This window comes from Equus caballus, chromosome 11, assembly GCF_041296265.1.
Source record: "Equus caballus isolate H_3958 breed thoroughbred chromosome 11, TB-T2T, whole genome shotgun sequence".
NCBI classification, from domain to species: Eukaryota; Metazoa; Chordata; class Mammalia; order Perissodactyla; family Equidae; genus Equus; species Equus caballus.
The window spans coordinates 21,340,188-21,368,060 of NC_091694.1; the positions used below are offsets into that span (position 1 = coordinate 21,340,188).

General features: G+C 50.2%; 2 protein-coding genes and 1 long non-coding RNA gene across 3 annotated transcripts in view; 2 read left to right on the forward strand and 1 right to left on the reverse strand.

Annotated features, from left to right (window-relative positions):
- Positions 1-27,873, reverse strand: part of LOC138916242 (uncharacterized) — a 49,300-nt gene that overhangs the window by 17,544 nt on the left and 3,883 nt on the right. The window lies entirely within an intron of this gene.
- Positions 8,890-13,046, forward strand: KRT38 (keratin 38). Its single transcript, XM_001496970.4, has 7 exons — positions 8,890-9,555; positions 9,739-9,821; positions 10,629-10,785; positions 11,150-11,311; positions 11,400-11,525; positions 12,010-12,230; positions 12,641-13,046. Exons 1-6 carry the CDS (start codon positions 9,064-9,066, stop codon positions 12,187-12,189), a joined length of 1,200 nt encoding a protein of 399 aa, XP_001497020.2. The 5' UTR covers positions 8,890-9,063; the 3' UTR covers positions 12,190-12,230; positions 12,641-13,046.
- KRT37 (keratin 37) lies at positions 19,232-27,820 on the forward strand. Its single transcript, XM_070227294.1, has 7 exons — positions 19,232-21,013; positions 22,076-22,158; positions 23,122-23,278; positions 23,605-23,766; positions 23,855-23,980; positions 24,363-24,583; positions 25,313-27,820. Exons 1-7 carry the CDS (start codon positions 20,450-20,452, stop codon positions 25,446-25,448), a joined length of 1,449 nt encoding a protein of 482 aa, XP_070083395.1. The 5' UTR covers positions 19,232-20,449; the 3' UTR covers positions 25,449-27,820.

Here is a 27,873-nt window from a genome sequence, read left to right on the forward strand (position 1 = left end):
TCAGGCTGTGGCCAGAGCTGCAGCAGGAGCAATCACGCAGGAGTTGCGGACACTCTGGGGACTTCTGCAGGCTCCTTTCCCCAGCATGGATTGTCCAATCTAACCTGGTCCCTGTTTCCACACCCGTGTGTCACTCCGACTTGCCAAGACCTATCAGACCACCCAAATGCCTGTTAAAGATTTTACAGGAAACCAAGCTGCACAGCACAGGGCCACGAGCGCCGCCCCCTGCCGGAGACGGATGGCCACCATCTTCCGTGTTTGGAAGGTACTCCAAGATAGAGACGTCACGAGCTAAGCTCCCACCTGGCCCATCTCTCTTATTTGACGGATGAGGAAGGCGTGGGCGTAGATCTTGAGAAATGTTTATGCCCACCAGCACCAGGACCTCCTGGAAACTGGACCCAGTGCTACGTGTGGGGATTCTCAGAGGGGCTCTGTCCTCATATCAAAGCATTTGGATTTAATTAACTCCGGTTTATAGCGAAACTTAGGCAAGGCCACGGTAAGGTAATAAAACCTCTCACATATTTGATGTCTGGGAGAAGTTCCCAGAGGCAGCGGGATCCTCCTTGAGTGGGGATGGGAAAGAAAGGGCCAGTGTTTCAAAGACACAACTTTCTCTGAGGCCATTAAAGAGTCTGGGCCTCACTTCTGCCTGTCTCTGCCCCAGAGCAAGGCCCCTTCCTAGGGGTAGGGAGGACGGCCCACTGGGCAGAGCTGCCTTCAGGAAGCCTGGAGAATGGCCCAGGGGTCAGACACAGTGACCGGGAGGCTGGGTGGTTTGCGGACTGAAATGCACTGAATGGTACCCTCCCTACTACTCTGGGAAAACTTTTATAATATGATCAAAAAACGATATGCCAGGCCATACCTGGGAAAATTGTTAACAAGAAAACAATTCTCTTTTGGGTTTCGTAAATTTAGTATATGAATGCAATGATCTCAATTTTGCTAAACAGAAAGTTCCTAAGATCATTTGATGTCCATCTTTTTGAACAATTTTCCTAAGATCATTTGATGTCCATCTTTTTGAACAATTGGTCGAGATAAGTTTATTTCCATATAGCCCTGTCTCTTAGTCATACATAAGTGACTGAACACACCAATGAGCATCTTGCCATAATGGCAACAGTCAGTGTCTTTGGCTTCAGAAAACCTGGGCTGGGATCCCCATTCTAGCACTAGCGTGTGTGCGATTTTGGTAGATTGCCCAAACCCCCGTGCATCTCAGTCTCCTTTCCCCCTTGGGAAGGAGGACTAATTCTCCCTTCTACACACAATTGGGACAGGATGCACGTGAAAATGCCTCTCGTGATGCCTGGTGTATTGTAAGTGCTCAATAAATGCTGGTTAAAGAAACTCTGCTTTTCCAACAAGTGCCCCCATCTTCTGATTCTCCTCAGTGCCGACGGCAGCTCAGTCACTTTCTGAGCCATTGGAGCCCGTGTTTCAGAAACACCAGGAGTGGCAGCAACACCACCACATCATCACGTGGGCAGCTTTGCTTGGCTCCAAGGTTAAAGAGCATCTGGATGGACTTCTCATCTTGGTCTAACCACCTCGGTTAGTGGAGGGTCCGTGTCTGAGGCCCAGTGTCCAGTTCTGGAGTCTACCTGATGGCGCCTTTCCTCCGCTCCAGCCCTCCGGGTCCAGAGCGCACTAAAGGTCTCCCCACGTGCTCCGAGGGATCCACTTGTTAGGCCTCATTTATTGTGCTGCGCAGAGCAGGGGTCGGTGAACTACAGCTCGCAGGTCAAATACAGCTGTTGCCTGTTTTGGTAAATAACATTCTCCTGGAACGCAGCCACACCCATTCGCTTCCGAATCGTCTATGCCCGCTGTGTGCCACACCGGCAGGGTTGGACAGTTGTAGTGCAAAGAGACTCTATGGCCTGTAAAGCCAAAAATATTTACCATTTTCCCCTTTAATAGAACAGGTTTGGGGTAGAGGAAAGAGAATGTGCTGGATTAGGAGCCCCCAGTCCCAGCCTGGGCCTTGTAGCTGACTTGCTCTGTGCCCCTGGGGAGCTCACAGCCCTTCTTGTCTCCAGCTGAAGCAGGAAGGGGTTGAATTTGCTCTCTTGGTTTGGTTCTAACACCTTAGCACCCCTTCATTCTGTTGTTCCGCCTCTCTGGGGGCTCCCCCCTGAGGCTAGAGGCCCCCACGCTCAGTGAACTCTGCCTGTGAGATGACTCCTGCATCTTAAAGGCAGTGCCACTCCAGAGGGACACCAGGTGGTCGCTCAGGGACCAGAGTTTAACTTCTCCATGGGGTATCTTTAAAGAGATGACATGAAACATCCCTTCTAGCAACAGAAGCCTGTAACACAGAGTCCAAAAGCAGCCGCCTCTCTCTTTTGTGAGGTAGGGAGTTACTTATGGAGCCTGAATACCTGACTGTGGTTGTTCTGACGGCAGCGGACATGAGGGTGTCACGGGGGAACAGGTGTCGTGCGCCTGCTCCCACGGTGGGTGGATGAAGGGTCTGGGTGACACAGCACTCTCACACTCGGGTGCTTGACCCTTGGAACCAACGTGCAGCTCAGCTTCCAGGACCATGGCTTCTAGCTGGACCAGAAACCCTTGCTCTTCGAGCTCTGCAAAGAGCTGTTTGCAGGTTCCTAGCTCCATGCAGCCAGCGTAGGGACTCTGTGCCCAGCGGCTGCCCAGCCTCCAGCACCGCACTGGGGCCCACCTGAAAGAGAGTGGCCAGTCTAGTAACCATCTTTCCAGAGCCTGTGGTTCATGGCCAGTCCAGCCTGGCCTTTCCTGTGGTCATCCAGCCTTGTCCTCTCCAGGGACCAGCAACCCTGCTAACTTGTAGATACTTGTAGCTGGCTTAGTGAGAGCTCAATGGCAGCAAGAAGGAGTCCATGCAGTCCCTGAATGACCACCTGGCCAACCGCCTGCAGAAGGTGCGGCAGTGGGAGCAGAGGGAGGAGCTGGGGGCTGAGGTTCAGCAGTGGAGCAGATGGCAGGTTCTCAACATGTGCTCCGGTTACTGCTCGCACTTCGAGACCGTTAAAGAGCTGCAGTAAAAGCTAAGGCGAGGCCTGGGGCTCTGACATCAAAGGCAGGGAAAAATGGGTGACTATTGATATAGGAGAAATGGAGGGGTTGCCTGGAGGATGGCATTCCATAAATGTTCATGGAGATGAATTGCGGGTGCCAGAAATAAACGTTGGTGTCAGAGGCCCGACTGCTTGGTCCTACCCCCAGTGCCATTCAACAAGTGCCACTGCTGAGGACCGTGATGAGAGGACTCCAGTCAGGACATGGGTTTATTTCTTCACAATCCAGATCCTGCCTTATTTAAGGACTTGCCAGCACTCGTTCACTAGTGAGGGAGCACAGCCGGCGGTGAGTCGCTGTCCTGGGTGCTGTGGAGCAGACACGCCCACAGAGTGGGGTGTCTGCCCTTCAGCTTGGTGTTCAAGGCCACTCTGGTTGGATCCTCCCTGCTTTTGGTAGCTCAGCTCTCTCTAATCTTCTTGACACATCCTGTACTTCTGCCAAACTGCTTTGCCACCCCCAAAACATTGGCTCCCATGTGTAATGTTCTCTTTCTCACCTTTGCCTGTCCCAATTCTAGCTGGGCTCCAGGGCCAGGTGGAAGCTTTTGTGGAGGCCGGCCCCATGGGGAGGGCTCTCAGCTGCTTTGAACAAGCCCTAGCCCCGTATTTGAACACCTCTCATGGCACTTTCCTCTCTCTCTCCTGCTTTTGGAGCCCCTCTTCTGTACAAGATGGTGGGAAGGATGAAATACCTAGCTTCCTTTGAAAGAAAATATGAACTGTGTTTATTTAGTATTTTCATTTCAGTGCTGATATTCAGCTGGGGGGCCCAGGCTGTCTGTGCGGTGGTTTCCACCAGTCTCCTTTATGCTCGCTGCCAACACTGGTTAGAATATTTCTGATATCACCCTTGATTCCACTAGATGTCAAGACTGAACTGTCAATTTTCACATACGTTATTCCTTTGAGCCCTTTCAGCACCCCCTGAGGTGGATATTATTATTTCTATTTTATCTAAAAATAAAGTGTGCCTTTCTGAAGGGCTCAGCAGGTGTCAGGAGCTTTGCTGTGCATTTGTGCTTGGTTGCGTTCAATTCTTACAGCGATCCAATAAGCAGGTACCATCACTATTCCCAGTGCACGGAGGAGAAGACTTCAAATTTAAAGGAGCTGGAAGCTGAGCCTGCAGTCACAGAGTGGTGACGTGGGGCCACTTAACCACGCATTGGTGCCTATGAGGAAGTGGGATGAGGTGACAAAGGGAGGTCAAGTGGACCAGGCTCAGGGTCACGTGCATGGCTGTGCAGGCGAGGGGCTTTCCTCTGATCACCTTGTTGCTGCCCAAACCTGATGAAGGCAGCTCCATCACTCCCCTTCCAGATGGATCTACAGCAGGACGAGGGGTGGAATCCCAGCGGGGTTTGTACTGTCACAGAGCTCAGCCTGCTCCGCTATGACTTCACTGCCAGACCTGAGACCGTAAAACTCCCAGAAGAAAACCCAGGAAAAAAGCTCCTTGACATAGGTCTTGGCAATGATTTTTTGGATATGACACCTACAGCACAAGCAACAAGATCAAAAATAAAGTGAGACTGCATCAAACTAAAAAGAGAGCATGCCCTCGTATATTTATCAGCCATGTCTATTTTGTTTTTCTGAAAACGCTAAGTTTTTAAAAGGGGTGATGGTGGTGTTTGGAGACCCTGAAGAGGAAGGGAACTGGCCCTTGTGAAGTGCTTCCTCCGTGAGAGGCATTGTGTTGGGACTTCTGCCCACTGGTATCCTTTGCTCTTACCAGTAGCCCGGTGTGTCAATATTATTGTAAATATTCATAGGAGAAAACGGATGCATTTAAAGGTTAAGTAACTTGGTTGAGGTCAGGCAGCTCAGAAATTGAGGTTTTGATATTTTCTATTTCCATTGCTGTGAAACAATAGAAAGTATGTACATTGGTCTTTTTCCTGGGTTCCTGGCACAGAGCGCCTAAAACCCTTGTGACTTCCTAAGTGATAACACTAGCAGCATCTTTTGTTCTAATATTTGGTCTTTGACCCCAGTTCCTGACTCAGAGTTCCTAAATTCTTTGGAATTTTCTTTGGAATTTTGGGTGATGAGAGGGCCTGTTGTTCTAATGAGGCCACTCTTGGTGGGCTCCTAGATGGGGGCTGCTCACCAGAAAGACCAAGCTGTGATTAGAAGCTCGGGACTTTCCACATCACCCCCATCCTCCAGGCAGGGAAGAGGGACTAGAGACTGAGTTAATGATCGATCGTGCCCACGTGATGAAGCCGCCATAACAATCCTCAAAGTATGGGATTCGCAGAGCTTCCAGGTTGGAGAACACATGGAGGTGCTGGGAGAGTGGCTCACCTAGAGAGGGCATGGAAGCTCCGCCCCTTCCCATAAACCTTGCCCTGTGTGTCTCTTTATGTGGCTGTTCCTCTGTAGCCTTCATTATATCCTTCCTAATACACTGGTAAACGTAAGTAAGTGTTTCCCTGAGTTCTGTGAGCCATTCTGGCAAATTATCAAACTCAAGCAGGGAATTGTGGGAACCCTGATTTATAGCCAGTTGGTCAGAAGTACAGGTGACAACCTGGGACTTGCCACTGGTGTGTGAAATGGGGGCAGTGTTGTAGGACTGAGCCCTTTTGTGGGATCTGACACTAACTCCAGGTAGATAAGGTCAGAATTGAGTTGAATTGTAGGACACCCAGGTGGTGTCACAGAGGATTGCTTTGTGTGTGGAAAACCCACACATCTGGTGTCAGAAGTATTGTGGGTGTAAGAGTAAAGAACAAAACGGGAGTGTTTTTTCTAGACAGTCGCAAAGGAAACTAGTTTCAACTTTGATCGGCTCTTGGGCCACCAACAGGGTAATGGGAAGAAAGATGGTGACATGTCTAAGGACCTTGGGGTGAGTGTGGCACCACCCCCATAGGCCCAGTGTGGAGCCTTGTCACAAATGTCACCCCACTCTAAGGCAAGGACTTGTCTTTTATAGATGTGCTCCTAGTGTCTAGAGTATGTCTTGGTAGGTGGAAAAATAACATTGATAAAGAAACAAACTTTGTGGATTGTGGGACTGGATCTAAGAAATCAGACGGTAAAATCCTATCTAATTTGAATTAAAAAGGTGATGAATTGCCTTTTCCATTCATCAAATTCTCAAGAGTTGCATACTCAGAATAATAAATTGATATGCTCAGCCTCTTAAGCGACTTCATGGTTTTCTTTACCTACGATTTTCTCTGGCACCATTTTCTAACACCTAGGAGACATGGGAGTACGAGGCTCTACACGCAGTTGTTGTCTTCAATCTTTGTGTCCACTGCAGTGTGTGACGGATGTGTTCCCTCACAGGGCACAGACCGCTGGATGCCCCCAGATGTCTTTCTGCAGCATAGAAAAGGTAACTCTGGGTTATGTGCAATTTCCAAGTGCTAGCCTGAAACGCCACTCCTTTCCCTCCCGCTGGTTGAGATGCACCTATATATAGCAATACCAGGTTTGAAAAGAGCATCCCAAGACCACAGCTCCCCATTTCCGTCTGCAGTAGACTCCCTGCATCCGGAGACTGGGATTTCTGCAGTCAGAATCAGTGCACAGAACTTTGCACACACAGGGGAACGAAGGAGGGCTGACGGCTTCCACCACTCACACCTTGTCTTCACCACTTCTTGGCACTGAACCTAACTCATATTTGGTCACCAAGGACCACAAGGACTCTTTTTAAATGGTTGGGAAGGAAGACAGTCGTCGGGGTGACGGCAGGGATCCTCACCCCACGCTCACCTCCTTTGAGAAAAATGCAAATCAGTGGAACAAAGGGACTTTACAAAGGGACACACAACATCAATGCCATTATGCAAAACAGCATACTCAGTAGAAGCCCAGGCCAGGACCATGATCAGGCTTTAGTAGAGAGGAGCATCCTCCAAACATGTAACGCTTGAGCAAGGATGTTCTGAAGTAAGAAGTGTGTATTTTGAGATGGAAGAAATCATGGGTTTTAGCCAATGGAATGAATTCTGCCAGAGAATAAGGTCAAAAATGGATTCTATTTAGCAAATCAAATGGCTTTAAAAGTCCAGTTCCCTGGTTTATAGAGAAGCTTGTCGCTATGTGATGAGGCAGAGGAGAGTAACAAAGGAGTGTTTGAAGATGTGAACTATGCAGGTCACACCCAGAGGCCTCTGAAGGACAGATGGCCTGGCCAGGTAACGTCTTCTAATTATGGTGCCTGTAAAGGGTTTTTCACAGATGAGCTCTGAGGAGCTCTTAGGCCAGAGGTGACCACTGGTTACCTTTCCCGGGATACCCAACTGGACAGAATTCTCGACTTCTGTATTTCTTCTTGATAGAACTCCAATAGCCTATGTTTCACATGTATGTGTCTGGTTTCTGTAGAGATATCTGTTCAGCTTTTGCTTGATGCTCAGAGAACTGGCAAATCTTCATTTTCTCAAAGATCTAGTGATCATCCTTGGGGATCTCGCTCTACATCAGGCCTTTCTCAGTTCTATCTCCTGTCACAAATTTTGAGAAAAAACCTCTGGGACCTTAGGAGTCAGCTGTTTTGGTTCCCCAGTATGAAGAGCTAGTAGGGTCTGCGATGCAGTATTACATTTTGGAGACAGCTCTCCCCTGGCCATCGTCCTGCGTGGTCCTTGGAGAAACCCTGCCTTATTGCTTAGGTGCCACAACACCTGTATTTTCTGAGACACAAAGAAGAATACAGAATGTCAGATTTTTGTTCTATCTCTTAATTTCAACTTCTAGCCCAGTTTCTAGGCCTTATAATCCTTCTTAGTTCTGACAATGACAGAGTTGTCCTCCTGCCGGGGGGTGGGGTGAGGGATGTGGTGGTCAAGGTGAAGAGGACAGTAATAGGCTCTGGAATGGAAAGAAAGTGATACTGAGAACAGGCTTTGCCTCTTTATAATAGGGCTGATCTTAGAAAAATGACTTCACATCTCCGGTCCTCAATGCCTTATTTATTTCTTTATTTGGTAAGAAATAAGATAAGAGTATCCATCTCACAGGAAGGTAGTAAGGATTAAATAAGATCATTGATCAATCTCCTAACACAGATGGTAGGTGCTTGATAACAGGCTTTAGAATCAAGGAAGTAAGGCAGGAGGAGGACCCACAGTGACTCTGATAACTCAATGCCCTTTGAGTTTCATGGCCAAGTTCTTATTTGGGATTCAAAAAGATTGTTGTTCATTTTTCTTGTTTCTGGCTTCTTGAGTTCACGTTTCCTGGTCCAGATCAGGCACGGTCTTTAAGGCCACTCTCATACTGCTGAACTTCTCAGACCCCTGATATAGAACCCCTTCGGCTATCCAAGTTGTGGCTGCTTCCTGATGGTCAGGAACTATATCATGCTTGACCAGTTGTACATCAGGTGTGTGGGTCAGAGCCTGGCACACAGGATGTGCCAGGAGATAGGCATTGAATGAAGGGACCTATCGAAGTCTTATTGCCCCTCAAAGTGAGTCTGAAAGACGAACAGATGAAGAAAAAAGAAACGTAGAACTTCTTCATAACCAAAACCCATAACATCTACCAACCAAGACCCAGTTTCTTCCCTGTATAGGGGACGCTCGTTTAGTCTTAACTCAGGTAAGCCCCGCTAGTCACAGGGGTTTGTCTCTCCTGCTGCTTCAAAGACCAACAGGAATAGTCATGCCCTCAGTGTGGGTACGTCAACAAGGAGGCCAAACCGTGTCAAGGTACAAACATCTGATGGCTAAAAGGACTTCTGTTTTTAAAAAAGTAATAAAAAGCTTCTGTCCTCCCACCAACAGCCAAGCTGATATCAAAGAGCCGAGACATTCCTTTCATGAGGTGAGGAGCTCCTAATGGCAAACTCAACATCTGCGTAACAGGATGACAGCACAGCAATAGGTAGAGAACCAGGGAGGTGAGGTGCAAGAATTGAAGCAACACCCACCTGGGCTGGATGTAAAAGGGCCAGGAGGGAAGGGGGTTACCACACTCAGTGGCTTGGCCTTCCCAGCTGCAGCCTCAGCCCAACACCATGACTTCCTCCTGCATCAGCTCATCCCACTGTCTGGGCAGCACCAGGACTTTTGGAGCCAGAAATGTCTCCGTGTGCTCCAGTGATGTTGGGGACCAGCCTGGGGCTGAGGCCAAGGCTGCCTCCCTGTGCCTCTCGGCCACCCAGGCACATACCAACCGAGTCTGCGTGGGGACGACCCCTCTGGGCCGACCCAGCCTCTGTCTGCCCCACAGCTGCAACGCTGCTTGCCCCTTGCCAGGGACCTGTGACATTCCTGGCAACATTGGTACCGGTGGGACCTACGGCGAAAGCACCCTGAATAGCCATGAGAAGGTGACCATGCAGTTCCTGAACAACCGCCTGGCCAACTACCTGGAGAAGGTGCGCCAGCTGGAACGGGACAACGAGGAGCTGGAGACCAAGATCCTAGAGTCGAGCAAATGCCATGAGTCCAGCGTGTGCCTGGACTACCAGAACTATTTCCGGACCATGGAGGAGCTCCAGCAGAAGGTGAGGCTTGGAGCAGCCTGGGGTATGCTGGGTCTGAGGAAGGCGGAAAGGCACGGCAGGCAAAAGACCACTGAAGGCTCAAGGGGCTTTGGGTTCTTGGATTCTCTTGAGCATGAATGTAGCCGTCACTCGTAGAGCTGGAGTCCGGAGTATGATGTTTTGTGTGTGAACTGTCTCCCTCAGATCCTGTGCAGCAAGGCTGAGAACGCCAGGCTGATTATCCAAATTGACAATGCCAAACTGGCTGCCGACCACTTTAGAATCAAGTAAGTCAGGTCGAAAGAGGGCTCAGAGCGACTCCTTCCTCCACCCTGTCCCAATGCCTAAAAGCTTGCTGAACGAGCGAAGTACTGAGCTATCTCCTCCTTCCTAAATTCCCCAAATTAAAACATTTTTATTACAACCCAAACTAATAGAAGGCGGGTGAGAAAAGACACCATTAAATGAAATGTGTGGCAGAGCCCAGGGTAAAGTCTCCTTCATTTATTTCTCAAAAATGGTTGTAATGAGGCAGCCGGAGTTCATTAACCAGGAGCAAAATAAGGGGATTTCAACAATAAGTGAGCAAGGATGGCCACTGAATTTCCTGTGTAAGTCAGGGGAGCGGCTTACACATGGGTCAGGGTCCCGATTTATGTATGGAGCCCTCGGGTCCTAGGTGTTTCCATTAAACAAAGGTGAGAGATGGAAAAATAGCCCAACACAAGGCATAGCCAATCAATGGCCAGGCACCTGCGATTGCTTATCTTAGTCAACCCATAGCTCGTGCAATGGCACGAATCCCGCACTGGGTCCTAAGATACATGACCTCAGGCAAGTCAGTTCATCTTTCTGAACCAAAGTTGCCTCAGTGCACAATGGTAAAAACGAGAACTGCTGTGGATGCTCACTATCATAGGCCGTTTGAGAGGAGGGGCTGTGTCTAGCGCACCTCTGAGCCCAGCTGTGTCTAATTCATCTCCGAGCTCAGTGAACACGTGAGGATTCAAGTTGGTGAAGGAGGTGGGAACCGGGGGCAGCCGAGAGGGGCTCTCCTTGGCATCTTGTTAGTGTTGCACCTCCTGTGATGGAAGGCACGAGAGTGAGTGCGCCCTGCGCCAGCTGGTGGAGTCGGACATGTGCGGGATGCACAAGCTGCTGGACGACCTGAGCCTGGCCAAGGCCGACCTGGAGGCTCAGCAGGAGTCCCTGAAGGAGGAGCTGCTCTGCCTGAAGAGCAATCACGAGCAGGTCTGGTTCTGTGGGCTGCAGACTCACGAGGGAGGGCCTTGGGCAGAAAAGGGAGCCCCTCCTACCCAGTGGCTGTAGGATTAGAACCCAGGCTCACTTGGCCTCAGGGTAAGGGTTGATCTGGGTCTGAGAGTCAGGCTGACTCTGTGGGATGTGGCAGAGTGGGAGTTTGTCCCCCAGAGTTTTGCCCTGTGAGTTTAGGAAGGTCTCCAGGTGGGCTCTTCCCATTGGATCCTGGGCAAGACCTGTCAGAGCGTGTGTGTGGGGTCGCCCCTCATGCTGCTTGTCAGGGGAGGGCTTCAGGTGCCACCTGCTCTGTCAAAGCCCTTTTCTCATTAGGGCATCCGTCCTTCTGTCCCTGCAGGAAGTGAGCAGTCTGAAGAGTCAGCTGGGGGACAAGCTCCGGATTGAGCTGGACACTGAGCCCCCCGTGGACCTGGGCAGGGTGCTGGGGGAGGTGCGGTGCCAGTACGAGGCCATGGTGGAGACCAACCACCGCGACGTGGAGCAGTGGTTCCAAGCTCAGGTGAGGGCGATGCTGCCGAGCAGGGAGGGAGCCCGGCCGCCGCGCGGGCAGGGAGGTGATCCCGTGTCCCTGTGCCCCTGTGCTGCAGTCTGAAGGCATCAGCCTGCAGGCCACATCCTGCTCCGAGGAGCTTCGGTGCTGCCAGTCGGAGATCCTGGAGCTGAGACGCACTGTGAACGCCCTGGAGGTGGAGCGCCAAGCCCAGCACAACCTGGTAGGGTCCTCCTTTGCCCTCACCGCGCTGTGAACGCCGCAGGCCACGGCCTGGGAGCAACATTTTAGAAACTTCACTAGTCAGTTCTGTTAACAGTAATTTAGAGCTCAGGATCTGAGTCCCTCTCTCCCGGGGGCGATGCCTTGCTGTCAAGGTTAGTTTGACCCAGAAAAATTGTTCCTGTTAAAAGTCAACTCCACTTCTTTTAGAATAAGATGTGGTGGTTCAGGCTCTCATTCCGTAAGATTTTAGTGGGTGTCTACTTTATGTCAGATATTAGGGATACAGAGATGAACATGACACAGTTCCTCAAGTCAGATATTTTTGGGAAAAGTGATGGTCATATTGACAGCGAGTTCTCCAGAGCTCTGGGAATGTCCTACGAATTCTTAGAATTTGCCCCACACCTGGTGAGTGTGGCCGTGATTTTCACTGCTGAATTTTAGGTCACCTGTGTCTCTTACCCCATCATTTCCCCTTATAGAAGGACGGTCTGCAGAACTCCCTGTGTGAGGCCGAGGCCCGCTACGGCACGGAGCTGGCCCAGATTCAGAGCCTGATCAGCAACGTGGAGGAGCAGCTGTCCGAGATCCGGGCGGACCTGGAGCGGCAGAACCAGGAGTACCAGGTGCTGCTGGACGTCAAGGCCCGGCTGGAGGGCTAGATCGCCATGTACCGGAACCTTCTGGAGAGCGAGGACTGCAAGTACGTGCGATCTAGGCAGTTCCTGGCCAAGCAACATACCAGACTGTCAGGCGACGCCTCAGAGATAAAGTGCAGTGCTTGTGGGAGGAGATCTCACCGTAAAGAGCAAGCCTCTCCGTGCACGCTCGCTTAGTGACTCATTCAGGCCTCCTGGGTGTGCAGACTGCACTGTTGACAGATGTTACATAAATAGTAACCGGGTCCCTGAGCCAAGTCCCTCCAGAGGATTCCTGGATGAGCAAAGACACAGACGAGAGTGGATGTGGGACTGCTCATGTGGATTCCATTGGGCAGGGGGACTTGTCGGTGGCAGACCTGTTCTTTACCCGTTGGGTCTCGCCCTTTCCGCCCATAACTGAGACATCTTTCCATTGGTTGTGTCTAACTCTTCCTTCTCTCTCTCCCTGCAGACTCCCCTGCAACCCCTGCTCTACACCTGCCTCCTGCGCCCTTCGCCCACGGTGCGGGCCGCCCTCCACCGGTGGAGCCAGTGCTGAGAGCTGATTCTGCAAGTCTGAGTCCTGTGCGGGAGGTTGGCGCTGGTTGCAGTGGGGCTGGGATTGCCCTCACCTTACTTGGTCTTCTTCCCAGGAAGCCATTTCCACTGAATCAAAGGGTAGCAGATCCTGCAAGCAGTGGCTTCCTGTTTGTGCCTTAAGCTGATTTTTTTTTGCAATGTTACAATTATCTTCCACTTAAGCTGCTATTTTTTCCCCAGTGTCTCTTCTGGGATTTTGGTTCTATTCCAGTGCTTCAAAATCTCCTAAAATGTAATTGGGCTCCTGTATTAAATGGTCAATAAATCTCCTTCCTGTATCAAGTGCTATCCTTCCTGTGTGTGGCAGTGTCTGTGGGGTGCCTGGCCCTCAAGCCCTCAGGTGGTCATTGGCCCTGACGTGTTGCTGCCGGGATCTCTCTGGGGCACTGGGGTCTTAGCCTCTGGATGATGTGTCCTTGCCTTGCCCATCGATCCCTAGAGACTAGGAAAGGAAACCACGCTGGTTGCCAAGTTTGAATTCCTTCAGAACACCTCGGAACCAACATGCCCCTACCGTGCTTTTGGCGTCTTCAGCCTCCTGGTATTTTGTCCAACAGCAAAATCGCACAACTCAGAGTTCCAATCTAGTCAGAGGGAGGTTGTGTTGAGAACCGCCTTGGCCAAGTTACCAAGTTTTTTCTCTTATTCAGATTGGCCCCTTCATGGAGGCACAGTATTCCCACCTGCTTTTAGAGATGGAGGCTCAGATTGGGCCCTGGGGACAGTTGTCTTGGTCCTGGCCCTCTTCCGGGATGGAATTTTCTCTAGAGAGACACTGCCACTGATGTGCATGCTTGTCTCCTCTGCTGCTGCCTTCCAAGTGCTGGTAGAGGGGACTGCAGTTGTCATGAGAGCTCTGGGTGCCTCCCTGCCTCTTGGACGTGGCTCTGACACAGGCCAAGATGGTTCACAGCCAGACCTGGTGGAAGAGTGGAAGGGGAACAACACCCGGGCTGTGTTCCTTCCATGCTGTGCTGGTCAATGCACAATGTGGCTTTTGGCAAGTGCTGAGTGTGTCTAGAAGAGTGAAGCTCTCAGATCTCAGCTTGCCCATGTACCCTGGTCCATAGACCAATGCAAAGCCGGTCCTTCTTTGTGGAGCATAGTATGGTGGAAAGAGCATGTGCACCGGACTCAGGCAGACCTGGGCTCAAATCCCACCTCTGTGACACGAGCTGAGTGAAGACGCTCTCTTAAGATCTATTCCTCAGCTGTAAAATTAGAATACCTGTATTTCCCTCTCACTGTTGTTGAGGGACAATCTATAAAATATTCCTGGCACATAGAAGATGCTCAATGGATATCGGTTTATGGGGCTCCCTGGGAACCAGCAGGGACAGTCTTCTCCTGCAGGGAAAGAGGAGCTAAAGAGGAGGGAGCAGAACCATCAGCAGCATCAGGGGCCAAATATTCCCAGGTTGGTGGCCTGGAAGTTTGGCCAGACTCCTGTCCGCTTATAAGCAATAATGAAAACTACCCACTGTTGTTACCGGAGCTGTTTCTCACTCCAAGTGGCCTAACAAAAATCCAAAAAGCATTCTCTGGGCTGTCATAGGACAAGAGTGCCCAGTGGACTCTTGTGGGCTTCCTTCTAAAAAGTAACCCCTAAAAGTCATATGTTTTAAGGAGTGGCCATGACCCCTTCATGTGACGGGGCCATGAAAATCTGACCTGTCCTCTGCTTACCTGGCCAGGTCACTCCCTGAATGAACCCTAATTATGGGACCCCCATGGCTACCAGTTGTGGCAGGAAACGCTATTCAGACACAAGGGGACTGCAGGCTAGGGAGGCTGGCAGGTGGCTAACCAGCCCGGCCCAGGCATCTGGATGTTGTGGTTTTACTCACATCCATTGTTACTATCTGAGGGCTCAGGATTCCCTCTGGCACCAAATCCAAGGACTTCTCTTCTTACAGGGTGAGTCTCCCGTCTGCAGGTTATGTTCCTCTCTTCCCTCCCTGCGTCACGTTACCCTCACGGCTTGGACTGCTGTGGGCCCTAGATGCTGTATCTGGTTTTGCTTTGCCCATAACAAGTTCAGCCGGATTGACTGATCATTTTCCTGCCCCTGAGGCTTTTGCTCCCTTGGCTTGGGACCAGATCCAGTTTTGAGCCCCCTGGAAAGCTCTAAGCCCATTAGCCCTGGTTCCCAGCGCTGCACTCCCTACGTGCTGATTTATAGTGTTTCTTTCCAGGCTTCACATAGTAACATGGGTCTCTCTAGGCCCCTCCTCTTATCGCCTGTTTTTCAACTCCAAATTCTATTTTCCCCCAATCCCAGCAAAGTGTTAAGGAGTAGGATGGCTAGTGCAGGCTCCTGGGGGCAGATGCTGGCAGTCACTGAGAGTGTTCTGGGAAAGGACCCACATTTCTGTCCCCACCACTGTCTATACCGAGAAGCCAAGAAAATCAAGATGGAATTCCTGACTTTCCAGAACATGCGCACTTTTAATTTAGACACTGTTTTTTTTGCGGTCCATGAGGTGTGATACCTAAGGTCGTGCGTCACCTTCCCCTCATCATCTTCGCTGCATCTTCCTGACTAAGAACAAAATCAAATCCCTCCCTTCTGATGGCCGCTGGTAGTAACCTCCACGAGCTCATCTTACTCAACCATTTTCCTTTGTCTGTTTTTCATCTAATTCTGTTCTCAACCTTTTTCTCAACCATGCCTTGCCGTTTAATAAACACAGAAAAACCCCTCACCTCCTCGCTTAATGTTGTTTTAACTTTCACAAACTCATCTCATGACTAAAAGCCAGCTCATGTAGAATACAGGTTGTGTTTGTTTTCATAGGACACTTGCTCCAACGAAAATATCTTCCCTGTCACCTGTTTTGGAGGTTGCCAATGCCACCTCCCCTGTGCCAAGGGGGAGGGGACTCTCCCACTCCTGTCAGGTATGAGTCCCTGAGCTAACTCAACCGCCCTGCCTGCCTGCCAGGTGGAAGAAATCTCAGCAGCTCGGGAGAATTTCTCAGCGCGTCCAAAGAGCCCGGGCTGCTCTCTCCTGGCTCCCAGCCTTGACCTCTGACCACCGGGGGGGCAGTCCCACTCAGCTACACTCACACTCTGCAAGCTTGAACTCAGCTTCTCCCCCTGAGCCAGCTTTTTGCCTTGACTTCCCTTCCCACCACGTTATTGTCCTAGGAACCTCGGGGTGACCTCAAGGACACTTTTGCTGTCCCTCCCTCCTTTGACCCCAAATACAACAATCTGCTCAGCCTTGCAGAGTTTCGGTAGAGTCGTTTTGTAACATCTCTGCCCTCTGTCCCTTCCCTCCTGGCAGCACTGCTGGGGGCTGGATTTGGTTTCCATCACATGCTGTCAGGGTTCGTGTAAGAGCCCCCTCCTGCCCTGTCTCTCCTGTGCCGAGTTCACCCTGCATACACCGCCAGCGCTTCGCTCTGTCGTTGAACATGTCTGGGCTATATATTACACACTACGCAGTGCATTCGTACTAGAGAGCCTGCAAAGTGGAGATCCGGCATTCCCACCCCAGGGTGCATCCTGCACACTAAACTCATTTTCCTAAACTGCTACTTTGATCATCTCTCTTGTCTGCTCGAAAGCCTCCAGAGGACTCTGATCTGCCTTCTGCTGTATTTCACCAGCTCTTTAGACAAATGTGGGGCCCAGAGCAAGACCTCGGCACCCACTTGTTGAATGAATCTAATGGATGGACTGGATGTCTGTGGCTGCTGCCTGGGGGCCTGGGCTTGGCGCGTGGGTGGCCTGGTAGAGCAAAAAGAACTTGGGCTTAAGGGTCTGGCAGCCCTGAGCTGATGTTTCAAAGACTGTGCTTTCTAGCTCTGTGAGCTCAGACAAGTTATTTAACTGCTCTGAGCTTTGTTTTTCTTATTCTTCAACATGATACTTGAAACTCCTTTGCAGTGTAAGGATTAAAAGGTGATTATATATAAAACATGTGGCACAATACCCGGAGGCACATAGTAGGTAGTCAAATATGGTGGGGTATAAGGACTTTGAATATATAGACGTGAGTGAGTGTGTGTGTGTGTGTGTGTGTGTGTGTGTGTATGAGAGAGAGAGAGGCAGAATTAAATGAAATCCTGCATGTTGAGCGCCATGCGAGATTCCAAGCATATGGTAAATGTTAGTGCATCTCACTCTCTTGACCTTTCTCCGTCCTCTGCAAATGTTGTCTTCATGTGGACTGGCTTCTTACCACAGGCTTGACAAACACGGCACAGGTTTCCCCTGCTGTCCCTCCCTTCTCCTTCTGTCTTAGATGTTCTCATGAAACAAACCTCCGCGAAGAAGAGCAAACCAGGAAAACAAACAAAACCTTCTTTTTATGTTGAAGAAAATGAAAACAACAGATTTGAAATGCGGTCATTCAAACACCGGCTCCTCCTGAACTAAATACTGTTTTGTTACATCGCGCTTCACCTACATGGCGTGACAGTCAAAGCTCGTCTATTTCTGTAGAGCGACGGCTCTGTTCTCACAGTGTGGTCCTCAGACCAGCAGCCTCAGTGTCACCTGGGAACTTACTAGAAATGTAGACTCTCGGGCTGACTGCAGGCCTACTGAATCAGAAACTCTGGCCCTGGGCCTGGCAATCTGCATTTTTGCCAGCCATCCAGTTGATTCTGAAACAGGCTAAAGTTTGAGAATCACCAGTGTAGATGTAATGAAAATATAAGGAGCATTAATCTAGCATAAATTGCATAAATCAAGCATAAATTAGCATAATTTCAGTTTAACATGCTTTAATTCTTTGACTCTTTGACTCTTTAGGTCTACATTTCTGAGTCATTGAAATTTGTTTCTTTTGGGGCCCGCCCCTCAGGGCCGGCCGGCCTCTGTTGGCTGCATCTTGTATTCCTGAGGTTGCTGCCCTGCTCCTCCTGAGCCCACCAGGCACATTTCTGCTTCCTACTGTTTGTGCTCATCTCTGTCTAGAAAACCCTCTCTCTGTCTCTCTGCCTGTCCAAGTCTTACGTATCTTCCAAGCTCCAGATCAAGTCTCTTTGATGCCCTTCCACATCTCTGACTCTCCATGACCTCTCCTTCCTCTGGGTTACATGACCTATTTCTCCTGCTCTGAGCTTTTTGAGAGGTGAGAATTTCTCTGACTCATCTCTGCATGCCCCCCTGCCCCTTGGTGCCTTGAGAGGGCTCTTCTGTGACAGGAGCTCATGAATATTGGGTCATTTGGAGTAGTCACTGGGACAAGGTCACTGACGGTGGTGAACCATACCTTGGTGAAAACTGCCCACATCTGTACATAGAGTCGTTGTACCAACAGAGTTGACACAAGAGCAAGAAGCTTTGCCGGGCTATCTCGTGGCAGCCTCTTGATCCGAACTTATCAGAAATTCCATTCTAGGGCACCCTCCTAAGAGTGATACAAGCTACGAGGAGTGTAGTCAGAGGATTACACTGAGGATGGCGAGAGGGTTTAGAACCATGCTAAATAAAGAACCGAGAAGAGAAACTGCGCATCAGTCACAAGGAGCTGATGGTCTGCCAGGTGGCAGAAGGATTGGATTTATCCTCTGTGGGACCCCATGGGTAGAACTAGAAAGTAAAGGACAATCTCTCTGACTTAAACTTGCTAACATACCCTCAGTGTCCAGCCTTGGTGCCTGTCTGGCACAGAGTAGGTGCTCAATAAATATTTACAGAATAAATGAAAGAGCAAAAGAAATCAATAGGCAGGAATAACGTGGAGGTGGACTTGTCTTTGCCTAAAGAACTTTCTAACAATCCCCTATGTGGCAGGCCCCTTAAGGCAGAGCTAGCTGTTCTTTATCTCTTGATTCCAGTGTCTTGTACAAAGCCTGGGAAACTGAGCCACAGACTCCAAGTTGGCCAATGATGGAATGGGCCATTCTGGAAAGTGGTGGACTAGATAACGAGTTGGAGGAAGGTCATCAGAAGAGGTTTAATGCCAGAGGGTCCTAGACTATAGGACTTCGAGATCCCTTTGGCTTGGAGATTCCATGTTTTAGAGCCAGCCAAAAAATGCACTGGTGTCTCTAGGCCCTCCTGGTGAATTCATTCATCTTAGGAATGGGGTCAAAGTAGCGTCTTCCTTAGCACAGCCTGGAAGCTGGTTGGCTGCTCTTTTCCAGGGTTTTTGGAATGACTAGCCACTGGCTTGTTTGTTTTAGGAACTGAGGAGGCCATAAAGCTTCTGATCCTCTGAGTGTGTCTGAAGATTAAGGAAATTTAAATTTTGTTCTAGAGTCCCCTAAGTAATGGACAATCAAAGTAGGTGCATTTCAAAGAAACGCAAGAAGTTTCAAAAGATGAAAAATCAAAGTTCTTAAGGGTGCATCTTCTTAAACAAGCCAAGAAGGACTCAGTCAGTGAGAGGACTGATGTGTAAGAAGGGAAGATGCTGGAAAGGAGGGGGAGGCCCTGAGAACAGACACCATAAAGTATTAATCACTGCCCGCCTTAATTAGCCTATAGACTCCAACAGCAGGGAACACAATTTTATTTCTTGGGAATCACAAATAACCCAGTTTCATTCACAAGTTTTTTCCCAACTTGCAAAACTGCTTATCTGTTTCACATTTGCACAGAAAAGGTCTTAATTACCAAAACCACATTGATATGTTTATTTTCATTTTAATTCAGTCCAAAATACTTTAATTTCTGATTTGATTTCTTCTTTGACCCATGAGTTGTTGAAAAGTGTGTTATTCAGTTTTCAAACACCGACATCAATTTGGAATTTAGGTTTCTCTTTCATTGTTCTAGCCTTGTGTTTCCCCCTAATATTTATACAGGAAAATTCCATCCTCTTTCTGTTACTTTCCTTCAAACAGAACCTGGATATTTATTTTCCTTCATATTGAGGAGAGTCAGCTTCCCGGGCCAGATCTCTATCTTTGACTTGCCTCTAACTGAAGATTATATATGGGATGGTCCTAGCATTCAAGGCTTCCCACAACCTGGACTAAACGTAACTTTCCAGTGCTGGCCTATGTGTCTTCATTATAAGTGTCAACGCAGCTAGAAAATTTTCCATTTCCCAAAAACATTTGATTCTGTTCGTTTTGTTCTCTATGAGAGATCCTCTCTTCCCCAACCCCTCCTGGAAACCACCATTCAACACATTTTAAATGTTGCCTATTCCGTGAAGATTTTTTCTGGTCTCTCAATGTGCTTTCTTTTACTGAAAATCTTCACAGCTCTTTTATTTTTAAAATTTTTAAATACTGTCTCTTATTGCCTTTGTAACATCAAGGTCATTCACTTTCTTATCCCTCTTGTTGGAATCTAAGTCCTTCCCTCCAGGCAGGCAGCGGCCCACCCTGGGCCCTCCCGTGCATGTCTGCTGAAACAAACGAATTGTGGTCTCTCCCTTTCCTGGATGCCTGATTGATTAATATTTTAGACTTTGCCAGGACGGGAACATTCCAAGGTAGGAAAGGATACTGGAGCAAGAGAGACTTTAAGGAAGTTTTAGGAGTCTCTGTTCTTGATTATTTCACAGACATAAGCTGACAGAGGGGAAAGAATTCATAGCCGCAGAATGTGGGCAGCTCAAAGAAGACCTTGTTTTCTCTTTTTCAAGGACCCTGCAGTGATGGAAGCCTCCCATGTGGGTCAAGGCCTCTTTCATGAGCTCATTAACTCTTTATAGGAGACGAAATCACTGACTAATAGAGTGATTGTACAAGAATCAACATAAATATTAATGAGGAAAATGCCAGTTTTCTTGCACCACCACCCACTACAGGCCTATATAAGGTCTAGAGGAGAGGCAAGGTTTCAGCTTCAGGCAAATCCGGCCGTGGGCAAGGCAGGGGTCTGGCCTCTTAGCACCATGTCTTCCAACTGCTGCAGGTCTCTCCTCAGTGGGCACGTGCCAGAGGCCAAGGCTGCCTCCCTGTGCCTCTCAGCCACCCTGGCACATGCTAACGGAGTCCGCGTGGGGACGACCCCTCTGGGCCGACCCAGCCTCTGTCTGCCCCACAGCTGCAACGCTGCTTGCCCCTTGCCAGGGACCTGCGACATTCCTGGCAACATTGGCATCTGTGGGACCTACGGCGAAGGCACCCTGAACAGCCATGAGAAGGTGACCATGCAGTTCCTGAACAACCGCCTGGCCAACTACCTGGAGAAGGTGCGCCAGCTGGAGCGGGACAACGTGGAGCTGGAGACCAAGATCCTAGAGTCGAGCAAATGCGATGAGTCCAGCGTGTGCCCGGACTACCAGAACTATTTCCGGACCATGGAGGAGCCCCAGCAGAAAGGTGAGGTTTTTGGTGCTCCTGATCAGGGGTTGGCAAACTACAGCCTGAGGGCCAAACCCGACCTACTGCCTGATTTTATAAACAAAGTTTTATCGGCACACAGCTGCGCTCATTCATTGATGTATTGTCTATGGCTGCTTTTGTGCTGCAATGGCAGAATGGAGTAATTGTGACCGAGACTCATGGTGCGCAAAGCCTAAAATATTTACTGTCTGGTCCTTTAGGAAAAATGATTACTGACACTTGCACTGAATTTTCAGGGACTGGATTGGCAGTAGAAACAGCCAGGGCTGCAATGTCTTTTGGATTGCGGGAAGAGAATCTCTTCAGTGGAGGTGAATGGGGCTGTGCAAAGGATGAGGTGCAGGACTCGACTCTCCAGGATTCTGAGTTTGCGTCTGTTTGGTTTCAGTACTTACAATTCTTAAATTGTAGTTGCAAAAACATGCAACCGCACTTCTGGTGCAGTACAGGGAGCAAGTGCTAATGTCCTTTATGAGCCAGTGTAGATCCAATCAGTAGCATTGGTCTCTCATGCATATCTGCTGTCCCCTTTGATTACCAAAGCAATGCTTCTTAAGAGCCTACATCTTAGTTCTAGAGATGGGAAGACAAAGAATGTCAGAACAGGGGCCACAGAAATCTGACTAGATTCAGAGAACTCCTTTGGGGAGGCTGACCAGCTAGCGTAAGGGACTTCTTATTAAGAATGGGTCCCACCTTATCTGAATAACCAGCCCACTGTTCTGTGGCCTAGATTCCAGATATTCTTGTTTATATCAGGCTAAGCATCATGGCTGGCAAAATAAAATTAAGTCTTTGTTGTATGTTCAATTTGCTACCACTTTCATCTCCCGGGTCCTTTGCCTCTACGCCTTCAGCCTTTGCGGGGAAATCCTCTTGCACATTGTCCCTCCTGCACCACACCAGCACCTCTTATATGTTTGGGAGTTTGTGTTGTCCACGGGGATGCTGTCGTTTGAATCCCAGGCAATGGAACTTCCTTTGACTCGAGGCCATAGATGGCTCTGGGAACAGTGAATCACTGACCCTCTCTCTCTCTTCAGATCCTGTGCATCAAATCTGAGAACAACAAGCTGGTCGTGCAAATAGACAATACCAAGCTGGCTGCAGATGACTTCAGGACCAAGTGAGTTGGGGTAGGACAGGCAGGGGGAGCAGCCACATACCTGCCCTGACTTCTGTCTTGTGATGCAGTTAGCATCAGAGATCTCATTGATCAAGATCCCAAACCAACAGTGACAGCAGGGGAAGCCAGAGGGCATTATGCCCAAGATCTTAAAAAAACAACCCCTCTGCCATTTTTAGCTTTTGTAGTTTATAACATGATTTAGAATGCACCGTCCACTTGATTCTGTTGTAAGAAGAACCTGGTGAGGCAGGCAGGGCAGCGATGGCATCTCTCACTCAGAGCATTGAGGTGACTTGCCAGAAGTCACATGGCTATTGAGTGGCCACACTGGAACCTGGGCCACATTTCCTACCCCAAGGTCATTTCCTACAAAACTCTGCTGCCTCAGTGAGGACACGTTTCCACACTGCAGCTCGACCAATCTCTGAGCACTAATAATTCATGACGGAAATCACGCTCCACTGCCCGCGATGGAGGCAGGTGAAGGTCGCAGGGTTTACACTGGCTGAGAAGGCGCAACCTGGGAGCAGGAAGGGGCATTAAATTTTATCGTCTTTCTTCAGGGCACCGTGGAAGCCTCACTCCTCTAAGCAAAAGAAAGCCCTTCCTTCCTCCCATTCTGGCAGTTTGACTTCTAATTCGAGAGAGAGTCCAGCGTCCGGCTCAGTAGCGGGTGGCAAGAGGAGGGTCTGGAGTGATCACACTTTGGCCTGGTCACTCTACTGTCTTCCTTTAGGCCATCAGCCCATGAGGGCACTGGCCCTCTGCCTCGTTTGTCTGAAGTGCTTAGTGTTGAGTGAGTGGGAACACCCTGTTGCTTTGTGGGCTGTGAGCGCACTACGCAGGAAATGGCAACTCACAATTAGACTGTGGAGGGAAGGCCAGCGGAGTTACGCTGTAAACTGTGTCCTGGGGCCCCCTCTGCTCTCTAACACCATTCCTGTACCTGCCCTGGTAAAGGTTCCAGACGGAGCACTCGCTCCGCCAGCTGGTGGAGGCCGACGTCTGCAGCCTGCACAGGGCGCTGGACGACCTCACACTCGCCAAGTGTGACCTGGAAGCCCAGCTCGAGTCCCTGAAGGAGGAGCTGCTCTGCCTCAAGAAGAACCATGAGCACGTATGCGGCCCTTTGTGTGAGACCTGAAGACTTTCTAGGGGTGAATTCAGGCTCATTTGGGGTAAGAAATGAGACTCTTCCTTCTGCATGGGATGAGCTGCCCTTCTTCATGGTTGAGCCTCACAAGCCGTAAAGGTGAGCTCTGGCTTTCAGCGGGAGCTTGCTCTTCTTCCATAGCCTCTGGAAGATGCTGGGCTGGGGCAGGCAGTGCCTCGTCCTCAGGAGCTCAGGGAAATCGCTGTGGAGGATGGGAAGTGGGAGATGAGGCTCTGGATGGAGGGCAGCAGGGGCCCCATGAATGGGACGCCCTCCTCCTATGCCCACAGGAAGTCTACACTCTGAAGTGCCAGCTGGGGGACAAGCTCCAGATTGAGCTGGACACTGAGCCCCCCGTGGACCTGGGCAGGGTGCTGGGGGAGGTGCGGTGCCAGTACGAGGCCATGGTGGAGACCAACCGCCGCGACGTGGAACAGTGGTTCCCAGCTCAGGTGAGGGCGATGTTGCAGAGCAGGGAGGGAGCCCGGCCACCGCGCGGGCAGGGAGGTGATCCCGTGTCCCTGTGCCCCTGTGCTGCAGTCTGAAGGCATCAGCCTGCAGGCCACATCCTGCTCCGAGGAGCTTCGGTGCTGCCAGTCGGAGATCCTGGAGCTGAGATGCACCGTGAACGCCCTGGAGGTGGAGCTTCAGGCTCAGCACACACTGGTGAGTTCCTTTGTGCTCATGGAAGCCTCAGCTTGGCTCCCACTCCCATGAGCGTCCCCGGGTTCAGGACGCGCCTCTCTTAAATACAGACAAGGGACACAGCTTAATCCTTGACTTCCCTGCTTTTGCAAGAACTTTCTCATAGATGTGGATGCTGAGGGGATGAACATTATCCCTGATGAGGGAGGTTCTGCAAACTTATCCCAAGGTTTACGATGAAGAGCCGTAGCACGTTGTTACTTCTTCCTGCTGGACACCGCTAATGGGAGCTGGACTGTTCTCTGGCCCTGGCAATGTCTTGGGGTGTCATGGTCTTACTGAAGAGGCTGAGGGCAGGGATCCATGATTTTTAACCTGCTTCCCCCTTTCTCCGGTATCACAGAAAGACTGTCTGCAGAACTTCCTGCCTGAGCCCGAGGCCCGCTACAGCACCGAGCTGGCCCAGATGCAGGGCCTGATCAGCAACGTGGAGGAGCAGCGGTCCAAGATCCGGGCGGACCTGGAGCGGCAGAACCAGGAGTACCAGGTGCTGCTGGACGTCAAGGCCTGGCTGGAGGGCGAGATCGCCACCTACAAGAACCTTCTGGAGAGTGAGGACTGCAAGTACGTACCCCGATGTTGTTTGTGTCAACATCGTGTGTAAAAGCAGAAACCTCTTATTGGGAATGACCTATAAGGAGGGGGTGGCCTGGCAGACTCCATCTTTGGGGACAAACTTGCTACCTAGTAAGCCTGGTGGGCTGCCTGGACATAGATGAGGTGTGCAGGGGCTTTTCAACTCATGCCGTCCATCTGGCCGATGACTTCACGCTCCTGGATACTAGTCACTCCCACAGGGGCTAAAATACTTGCAAGCCCAGTGCACTTAGGTTTTGCTAAATTCTCTCTGGAAGAAATATTCTAGTACCAGGAATTCTTCCTACTCAGCATTTAAAAATATTGCTAGGGGCATTTCCCCGTTCTCTCATTTTAGTTCCTCAGTAGTGCTGTGAAAAAAGTAAGATGGATAGTACACCCCTTTAAGTAATAAGGAGCAAGATTAGGGGCTGTGTTTAAAATAAGAGAGTGGCTCATGCTTTCGCTCTGCCAGCCTTTCTCTCTGCCCCATTCCTTTCCACGTGGCAGATAACACTGGTTTTGCACACGGGCACCCTGAGCTCTGGTCCCAGCTCCACAGTGGACTCTGGGCAAGTCACTGTCCCTTTCTAGGCCTAGAGGAACCTCTAAGGTCTAAAATCCCCTTTTGCTCTTCCAATTCTAAAGTGTCTACATACTTTTGTCTTTCATGCACTTCTCATGTGAATGTTTCAGACACCTTTGTTCTCTCTGCAGGCTCCCCTGCAACCCGTGCACGACCCCGGTCTCCAGCACGCCCTGCCCAGCCCCTGCAGCCTCTCCCTGCTGCTCTCCCTGCCTTTCCAGGCCTCCTCGGGCCACCTGTGGGCCCTGCTCATTGCCTCGACGCTGACCTCCTCCTCAGTGTGAGGTGCTGAGACACGGGCACTGTTGCAGCCCCTTTGGCTCCAGGCTCTGGGCTCCAGGCCCGCGCCCGAGGCCTTTCTGCCTCAGCCAGCCGGCAGCGCTTCTCCGTCGATGGGCTTTCCAGTCCAGCGGCTCATTCCTGGCCCCTGGATTTGTGCTTCCTCTCTTCGCAGTGTCTGGAGTGTTCCATTTTTCTCTCTTCTATTGCCTCCTGGTCTCTCTGAGATGCGGCTGGTAACCTTGTTTTCATTTCGCTAATAAACGTCACTTCTGCAGCATAAGGAGCACGGTGCCTGGTGGTCTGAGTTTCTCCAGCCCACGCTGAGAGCATTGCTGGGAGCTCCTTGAGCCGGTTGTTCCCTGAGCAGCTGGGCTTGTGGCTTACTGACCAGAGTGGTTCCGGAAGACGGCAAAGCCAGTGAGGACCGTGGTTACAAATGAGACAGCAGCAAAATGGCACAGACGAGCCACACCCAACTCTTGAGCCGACCAAGCCTACTTAGAGGCAGACTCACAGAACTTTGAAAGTACGGACACTAAATAAAACCCCCTTTTATCTGGATGAAGCCCTCTGGTCCTTGTGCAAAGGGAAAACTCAGGTCAGAGGTTCTACCGGGCCCCCCTAGACTATTCTATTTGAGGTAAGCTTTTGTGATCACGTGCTCATCACGAACAAGGACCGTGCTGGGGCCTTACCGACCTTGTTGACACAGGGTCCCACAAAAACCCTGCAAAGAGAGTGTGGCTGTTACTATTCTCAGCTGGTGGCTGAATCAAGGCTTGAAGCCCGGCCTCTTTGAACCAGATCCAAAGCCCATATTTTGGAAGCTTTGAAGGGGAAAAATTTCAACATGAGAAGCTTTGGGGCGGTGGTTCTATAAATGTGGTCCTCCAATCAGGAGGACCAGCATCACCTGGGAACTTGTTGGAAATGCAAATTCTTGGGCCACACCTCAGACTTTCTGAATAAGCAGTGTGGTTTATGGAGCCTTCCAGGTGATTCTACGCACACTCAAGTTTGAGAACCACGGGTAAGGGAGTTTATCTGGGGAGTGAGCCCCTGACTGGCCAGACACTCTGCAGAAGGGATTGGCCTTACTCTCCCGATAGATCCCCTGGGTAAGGAATCCCTCGTCCCTTTGAGATAGAGCCTTTCCCCTGCAAACTGCAAAGCTCTGATGATGGTAATTGCTGAGCCTGTCAGACTGTCAGTCTAGAAAAGGCCAATCTAACTGACCCACTCAAGCTCCCGCACAGGCTCCACTCGCAAGTCCTTCTGGCAGCTGCCTCACTTGGAACTTGCCTGGCAGACAATAGACACATGAACCAGAGGCTCCATATTTAGGCAGCCATGGGCGAGAACAGCGTGTCTCCAGAAAGCAGCATGAGAGCTGGCCAAAGATGGGAGGCAGTGAGTTCCCCATCATTGAAGACGTTCAAGCAGGCCCTTTATAACCGCCTCGGGGTGATGTTGGGGCGGTTACTCAGGCATATGATGGGGCTGGATGAGATGGTGGTAGAGGGTCTTCTAGCCCCCAAGTTCCATGACTCCCTTCTTTCCAGGTCTTATTTGTCAGTGAAACTACAAGTGTTAAAGTGGAGCCAAAAGACCAACTCTAGGAGCTGGTTCTTGTCTTCGCTCTCTGCTCCGTGAACTCTCTGATTCAGAGTAGCTGCTGAGAAGTTTGCGAAGTCCAGCTGATGGTTGTTGAGTCCAGCCCATCCCGGAGCCGGAGTGACCACAGTCCCAAGCCCCAAGGACGGACAGAACTTAAGTTGGGGCCTGGTTGCTGTGCCTCCAGCTGCTCTCAAGCCCAGAGTCCTCCCTGGTGGCCGCTGTCTGTGAAGACAGGACTGATTTGCTTGGGAGGCAGCAGGACTTCCATCATAAGAAGCTCTGGAGGGGTCAGAGGCTGTCACGCCTTCCCTCCCTTCCCCTCCACCGAGCCTCAGCTCTTCTCCCCAAGTGTAGAAGCATAGAGGTAGTGGGGGTGACACATCCCTGAGGCACTCACCCAAGAGTGGGTCCCAATAAGAAAGAGCAATCTTGATTAGTTTTAATTTAGCACCTGGCCCAAACACCTTTGACTCTTCCTTTGTACTTAAGTAGCTCCTTTCATCCAACAAGTTCAAAGCTGTACAACAAATAAACCCACTTCTTCTTGCACCATGACAGAGCAGGCAAGCATTGTTCTTCCCATTTAAGGAGCAGAGAAGGTGAGTCATTCAATGGTTGAGGGATTCTTCTGGTGACATGAAATGAGTCAATGGGGCCCCAGGGTGATTGACCTGTGTTTCTTAAGTTTACATTCAATGTCCTGACTGTCATTTGTAATTAAAATATGAGCTTTGATGAGACATTGTTTGTGTGTGTGTGTGTGTGCGCGTGTGAAGTGGTTTGGGTTTCTGGG